The sequence below is a fragment of the Sparus aurata genome, chromosome 13, assembly GCF_900880675.1.
Source record: "Sparus aurata chromosome 13, fSpaAur1.1, whole genome shotgun sequence".
In the NCBI taxonomy this organism is placed as follows: Eukaryota; Metazoa; Chordata; class Actinopteri; order Spariformes; family Sparidae; genus Sparus; species Sparus aurata.
This window is the reverse complement of record NC_044199.1, coordinates 6,004,833-6,012,824: the sequence shown is the minus strand read 5'-3', so window position 1 is coordinate 6,012,824 and position 7,992 is coordinate 6,004,833. Positions and strand designations below refer to the sequence as shown.

The 7,992-nt window shown below is 44.1% G+C and overlaps 1 protein-coding gene across 1 annotated transcript; it reads left to right on the top strand.

The window, feature by feature from the left end:
* The first annotated feature begins 2,437 nt into the window (after positions 1 to 2,437).
* tmem88a (transmembrane protein 88 a) lies at positions 2,438 to 5,985 on the top strand. The gene is made up of 3 exons (XM_030437081.1): positions 2,438 to 2,900; positions 4,118 to 4,428; positions 4,817 to 5,985. The coding sequence occupies exons 2-3, from the start codon at positions 4,135 to 4,137 to the stop codon at positions 5,102 to 5,104; spliced, it is 582 nt and encodes a 193-aa protein (XP_030292941.1). The 5' UTR covers positions 2,438 to 2,900; positions 4,118 to 4,134; the 3' UTR covers positions 5,105 to 5,985.
* The last annotated feature ends 2,007 nt before the right edge of the window (positions 5,986 to 7,992 follow it).

Here is a 7,992-nt window from a genome sequence, read left to right as displayed (position 1 = left end):
GTTTCTTATCAGTCCCATGATAGCCTCTCTTCCCCCCACCAAATTAGTCAGCGTCCCCCCCCCTCCTCCCCATCCTCATTTCCTTATGTTTTCTGAAAGCGGAGCTCTGTTTTCCATCAAAAGGTCAAGGGCCAGTCCTCCGTCATTCCTGCTTCTCAGACTGAAGAAACTCTGGCTTGCCCTTTACCTTCTTATTCAAGAGCTCTGTGCTTTCAGGGAGCAGCTGAGTCGTGCCGTCTCATTGTTTACAGCCTCGTCACTTACAGGAGTGATGTACAGTACGGTGTGTGAGTGAGACTGTAGCAGGGATTGGATCATGACTTAGGCCTATTAAAACCTTTTTCTTTTAGCTTTTGGTAATGAAATAAACCAGAATGAAACTGTGAGACACAATCAAACTCTGCACTCAAGCATTCCTCCCCTGTGATCCTGAAAGTTTGAGAGTTTCTCAACTTGATGCCTTAAACTTGATGCCTCAAACGTGATGTGGCTCTGGCTCAGGGGTAGGGCCAGCGTCTTGTTATCCAAAGGTCGCTGGTTTGGTTCCCCTGGTCTGAATGTTAAAGTGTTCATGGGCAAGATACTGAACACAAAACTGTTCCTGATGTGCTGGTTGGAACCTTGCATGGCATCCACCACCATCAGTGTAGGAATGTATGTATTGCTTTAAACAAAAGCGTCTGCAAAATGCCCCCAAATGTAAATATGATTCTTTAATTGCTGCAATGTACTCATTTGGAATTGCGGGTAAAGTAGACGAGAGCTTGCCCCGGTCCAGGCCGGGTTTAAACTCACTGGTTTTCACTGTCAACTTTACGCCTCAGCAGTGGTGTGCACAAGGGGGGGGGCAGGGGAGGCGGTCGCCCCCCCTCGTAGCCCAATTGTTGAAAAATGCGCACTAAAGTGCCCTCTTGGGAGCCAAACCTCGCACTAAAGTGCCCTCTTGGTTGGCAAAACACACTTAACTGCCCCCTTGGCTGGTTAAAACATGACAAACTTACCTCTTAGGTAGCAAAAACCCGCGCTAAAGTGCCCTCTTGGGAGCCAAAAGTCCTGCTAAAGTGCCCTCTTGGGAGCCAAAACACGCGCTAAAGTGCCCTCTTAGGTGGCAAAAACGCACTCTAAAGTGCCTTCCTGGGAGCCAAAACGCGCGCTAAAGTGCCCTAATTTTCGCCCCTGCCCTTCAAAAAGTCTGTGCACGCCACTGCACCTCAGGGTCAAAATAAGTACAGAGCATTTCCTACTTGTGGTTTTCAAAAGCTACCACGCGTAGTCGAAATTGCGAAACATGAGAAAATGTTGATTTGGCAAAGATACCTGACTCATATACCCTGCCTGACCAGAACAAAGATAAGGATGGAGCAAGATGGTTTTACCGGTTAGCTACTTCCATCATCAGTTCCGTGAAAAAACTTTTTTTTTTAATTATTCGTCATGCATTTGAGGACAGTTTTGGAAATTTTCACCATATTCTGACGTTGTATCGACCAAACGGCCAAACGATTTAAGGAACAGTTCAGACAAAAATGACAAACAAAACAAATTCATTCAGTTTCTGCCGACCCTCCACCCTCCATCCTCCATCCTCCATCGTAGTCCACAAAACATTTTTGGAGCTTCACAGCATTCTCCTTAACAACAGAAGTAGGCCAAAACAACCTCAAAAAAAGCATGAAACGGCTTCATACACTCAATCTCCGGAAGCCCCCAGATCCCAGGCTGATCTTAAAAGCTGTTATTTAAACTCCAGATGTGCGCTGGAGCTCGTGCACCCTCTTCAGATGGCAGCTACAGTGACGGTTTCAGCTTTGAAAGGGTGTAAATAATGTGTTTTCATATCAGTTTGCGTTGCCGGGGGATTCGGGATTAAGCCGAACGAGCTGCGCGGAGCCACAGACACTTCAGCCATTCAGAAAGATGCTGCAGGACTTCTTTTCGCCGCGAAGCTCCATAAATGTTTTTGTGGAGCTTCAGAAACTTTCCATCCACGCGTGGGGGGGTTGAGTAGATAACGACTTGAATCTTCATTTTTTCGGGTGAGCTCATCCTTTCATGGAGAAAATAATCAGCGGTTTAATCGGGAATGAGAGTTGCAGGCCCCGATTTGCGCTTTATCTTTAGTTTACATAGTTTGTTATGAATCAGATTTTTGTGGTTCGGTGTGAACATTAATATAAAACCAACTCAGCTGTTTTGGATTCTGAAACACACTTTATCAGTGTCTGACAGCGGAGCAGAGAAAGTCCTCAGTGAGGGTGTAAAGTGCTGCGGATTGGCCGGCATACCCTGATCCCTCTAATCTGTCCAAATAAACACTCGGCCTCCCTCCCCCAGGTTCCAGGGGTTATCTCAGACACCCTCCACTGCTCCCCCCCCCCCTGCCCGGACTCCTGCAGCAGCCTTAAACATACCCCAGCCTGTTCTCTGAGCATTTGCATCACAGGCAACACAGGATACACACACACACACGCGCACACACACACAGGCACACACTGGTATCCACTCAATCATATCGCAAAACTGGAGTTGGAGTGAGGAAACAGAATGTCAGGGAAGGAAGCGCCGAAGCCAGTGGGAAAGCAGAATTCGCCTCCAGTCTGCAGAGCTCCTTTCTGAGCCGGTTCCACGAGAGGTCTGAGGGAGACGCTCAGGATATCTGGTGAAAATATCTGGTGATAGTTTTGGAAATCGGCCAGGAAAACGAAAGGAGAAGGTATTAGATTTATTTGAGTAGCAGAGAAACTCAACCTACATTTGGATACCACCCTCGAGATCTGGATTTTCACAGAGAGAGGACATACATCAGGAGGAAATTCTTCACATTCTCTTTGTCTCCGGCCGCTCACCGCTCCACAGGTCTCTCAGAGTCCCATCCTCTGCTGCCTCTGACACATCGCACGGTGAGTACGACAAACTTTCACGTTTCTAATTTGATCGAATGTTAAAGGTCGAGAAAAATACCACACCTGACCCTGGAGAAAGTTTACATTTTTCAGCCTGAACTTTAGTCTGTGATTCTGGTGGGTTAGTTTCGAATTTCATGACGTTAATCAATCAATCAACTAACAGGAAGGGTTTGTTGATGACATCATCGAAAGGGAAGCGTTTGAGCCGCTCACCGATTGAATGAAAGACAGATTCAAACAGAACCGCTTCAAAATGACAAAAGTCTTTCGAAAGGATGGTTCGCCGGCCTCAGGACTGTTGGAGAACCAATCTGTAAAAATGTCTGGAAGAAAAATAAGGATAGTTTGACTTACAAATCACATGTATCTACATTCCTAACAATATAAAGTCCTCTGATGGGTTCATGCATCCTCTATGTGACACTGTTCACGCTTAAAGGTTTAGTCTGATATCATACGGTGTCCATGAACAAGAGCAGACTTTTCTCTTTATGGAGCATAACAAGTGAGCTAATGATGGATGGGATGGGGTGGTACAGATCTAGTGACCTGTGATTTACTTAAAATGACGTTGACAGGCGGAAACTCAATGAAAGATTGCTTGTAAAACACGTGTTCACACGATGCTCGGCAGAACAACAGTGGCCGCGCACACAAAAGGGGGAAACGGTGGAAATGAATCATTTTCTCGTCACTTTAAACGTTGCTCTGCGGCAAACGTTGCTTTTAAAAAAAAAATCAGCGTTCTGACATTGTTCTGATTCTCGGATCAGCGTTAAGTGGAATTTTTCTTTTTTTTTTTCCTTCAGTTTTCCAGTTGATCCTGACTCATTGTTCTGGGTGGTGGTCGTGCTGGAGCCTGGAGGTGGGGCCAGCGGGGAGCCCATTTCCTCGCACTTAACGCCGCGAAGTTATCTTTGTTGACGTTCCACACCTTTCACCACATTATTTAAGACGCTCGGCGCTTAATGGATTAACATACTTGGAGTTTTTCCGTGTTTTTTGGTGCTTGGACTGGAGAAATCAGGGGCTTTTCAGTGCAACAGCAAATAGACTAGATTATTTTGTGGATGTGGTTTTTCAACATCAGATACTTAAAATACTTGGCACGGTCGGATAAATATACATCATCTCACTGTGCAGACTTCCCCACTCCTAAGTGCTGGGTTAGAATAAAAGATTCTGACAGATTGTGTTTTCCTCTCCTGCAGCATAAACCGCAAAGAACATGAGTCTGTCACGGAATGGCACGCTGGAGAAGACAATCTCCGAGCGGGGCTCCCCGTCCAGAGCGGGGTCAGGGGTCGTGGTGCCGCCGCCGTACTCTCTCGGGGGCAGCGAGGCCGCTGACGGCCCCCTGGAGCTGAGGGGCTCTCTGGACTGCTGGGCCTGCTCCGTCCTGGTCACCGCACAGAACATGATCATCGCGCTGATCAACGCCACGCTGGCCAGCATCGTGTTCGGCGTCATCCTCACCCCTGCCCTCGTCATGATCATATTCGGCTTCCTCTGCCACTCCACGGTAAGATCTCCTCTGGAAACGTCTGTTTTTTTCTTTTTCTGACTGACACGAAGTGTGAGAGGAGTAGCTGGTCAGACTGAGTCCTGGGCTCCACTTCCTTTTTGTACTAACAGGAAATGATGTCGACTGTCAATCAAACTGGGAATTCGGGGGGAGGAAAAGCCACAGTTATGTTATTCCAGAGATCTGATACTGTTTTCCAAGATCTTAGCAGATCTTTCCGGAGCTGGATTTTAATTTTTTGCAGCTGTGACAAATCTTCTTTGGTTCTTTTGTGCAATGCATTGTGGGGGGAAGTAGTGTACAGCAACTGCAAAAGGTAAAAAGGCCAAGCAGTATTTAATGCATTCTAACTTTTAAGTTAAATGCCCCCTCTTTTCCTCTCCAGGTGCAGCCCCACGGAACCTCCCTGTACTGCTCAGACCTGCTGGATGACACCGGCTGCGTGGCTCTGCTGGTCGTGGGCTTCCTGCTGCTCACCCCCCTGCTGGTCCTGGCCCTCGCCGCCTTCTGCCGCCTGGCCCGACACCTCCAGCTGGGCATGTGTTTCATCCCCTACAGCCGCGCCGTCTACAAGAACCTGCCCGCCTCGCGTCAGCGGCGGGGCGGCTCGGGAGGCTGCTGCGGCCAGCAGGGAGGCTCAGAGAGGGAGGGGAAGGGAAGCGTGTGGGTGTAGGAGAGGAGGGGAGGATTGTATATGGTTGTAATATGTATCCCTGTTCAATGAGGCTGGATTTTTTTTTTTTTTTTTTTTATTAAAGCAAATGTCCACTGTTTTTCTTTTTTCTAAAGCCATTGTAAAATTCCATCACATTTCATATTTTATAGTCATCGTCTGGAAGTCAATATTGCATCTTTTTTGTATACAATTTCAATGTTTTGAATGTGTTTTATAACTTTTTTTTATATAATTAAGTGTCACTGTATCTGTTCAAACTTTGTGTGTTACAGCTCTAAGAGAAAAAGTTGACATAAGTAGAGTGAATGTGTAACTTACCATCACAGTAAGCTTGTGGATTTAGACTGTATGCGTGTGAAGGCGCTGCATTTATGGACCACTGTTCCCTCAGATTTTCTTCGTGGTGGAAATCTCACGTCCAAACTAGCTACAGCTGTCCGTTTTCATGGCAAAGGCAGATTAAATAACTGCATTGTTGTTTCCAATATCTAAATGACTGTTCACATAGAGTTGCACATGTGCTATCTGGCTCATGAGTTCTCACCTCTTTATTCACGTCAGCTGTATGAGTCCTACTCAGGTTCGCGGTAACAGTTTCATCATCACTTCGACACATCAGAGATGATTTATAATAAAGTACTTGATGTATTATTCATATAACTTTTTTCTGAGAATATGTTCTTGTAACCCAAACCTACATGGAGTTTGGATTTGTACACTGCCCTCTAGTGGTGACTTGTGGGAATTGCATATATCTTTTTTACATTCTAAATTACATAATGCAATTTAGCAAACCCACAGGTCTTAACGCTGACTGTACCTGAATGAAGATACCAGTCTTTTTGACGTTTTTTGAAATGATAAATACATGAATAGATGTCGTTTGTGATAAATTGTTTTTGTTTCGCTGCTCTAAAGATGGCAGAGAGAACTTCAGGCTTAATGGCAAAAACTTACAAAACAGACACACTCCCAGATTTATATAAATTTTACTGGTATGTCTTAGAAAAGTAACTTGTTTATTATCATTATTTAACATCCATAACTCATAGGAAGCAGGTTTTACTGCAGTACTGTTAATATTAAGCACACTCAGCTACATTAAATTGACTACAGAACATAAAGCATGACCATTACCATTAGCAGGAGTCCAGCTTTTGGTTTAGCTGCTGCCTTAATTAATTACGTCTGATGAAAAAAAAAACCTGAATAGCCAAAATGTCCCGTCATCAAGATGGATTTGATAGTTGTCACGTAGGAACCTCAATTAATTACCAGCTTTGGGAGGATCATCAACTGAACACCAGCTTCAGTTTTAGCAGCATGGTGTTGCTGTTAGCACATATTTTGTAATAGGTTAATGATCACATGACATTTATGACATTTCTATATGTTAGATTAGGTGGAAAGAAAACTACTAAAGGCCCCAGTAGGTCTTAAATAAACTACTTTGAACAGTTAAAAAACAGCACAATACAATGATTTACAGTTAGCAGGATTGATAAGTAACAGTCGCTTCAACAGCAGCCTCAACTGTGGTAAGAAAAATGAAAATGTGGTCTGAAAATATTTCGAGAATTCAGTAAAAACTTTTAAATCTCAGATCTTTTTCATTCTTTTCATGCATTGTATCAAGAGTTCAGTGGCTCTCACTTCCTGCTTCTTTCCGATTCAATCTCAACTGAATTAGCTAAATAATTTTACATTAGAGGTCTTTTGATTAATAATTTGGTAACACTGGCAGCCTTTAACTGCCTTAAAAAGATATTACCTGTACATGTTTGTGTAAGGCAGCTGTTATAAATGACTGCAGACACTGAACGAGAGCAGCCAGAGCTCACCCTGGTACAGTACTTACAAGACATACACACTATATTTAAGTGTAAATGTGACGGAAATGCAGCCATACATGTCTCAGTATTTCCTCTTATCTAATTTACTTCAACTGGCTGCCGTGATTCTGTGTCTTGTTTTGTTTGGATTTATTTTGATATTATGCCCTCGTGTGTCACTTCTTTCTCAGTGTCTCCTGTGAGTTTCTCCCTCTCTGGGTTTTCCCCCTTTCATTACCTCACCTGTCCTTTTCCCCTCCTCACTCACCTCACCTGTTCCCGATCCCCCTCGTTGGTGTGTCTGTGTATTCAGTCTTTGTTCCCTCCTGCAGTCTTTGTCCGTTCGTTCTCTCATCCGTCAGCCTCTGGTCGTCTCTTTCGTGATGTTCTGCTCTAGCGTCCCTCCGGTGTCTCCCGTGTGGTGTGTTTATTATCTTGGTGTCTGGTTTTCCCTGCTGATTTGTACTTTGTTTTTGTCGGCACTTTGTTTAGTTCTGGTTTTTAACTGCTGTCAGCGTGAATGAGCCATAACTATGTTACATTAAAACTTTAAATGGATAGGTGGGCTAATTTGGAGGCCTTTTAAAGGTGCACTGTGTAATTTTGGAGAGGAAATTTACATCTTCAAACAGACTAAATAAACAATCTAAGCTTTCATCACTGAATAAACAAACTGACCTTAAAGGACAACATAGTTTCATACTGTTTCACTTTGTTTATATGTGGCGGACCCTGCCACCTTTCTAGCTTCACACAGGGACCGTATTTTCCTCCGAAAGCTTGTTTATTCCATCATGGAGAAAAAATGAATACTTCTGTGTTTGTATTATTACCTCATTATTGTTGTAAATGCCAAAATTCTGAGTTTAATTTTTTTCTCCAAAACTACACGGCGCCCCTCAAGAGTAAATTTACTGCTCTCATTTTCCCCAATTCAATTTAAGAGCAAACAAATCTTGACCATCACCCTCCACATCCACCAGGTGGCACCAGAGAAACAGATGAGACAGAAGCGAGCGCTGACAAGTCATAAAGAAGTATTCTGTCAAACCG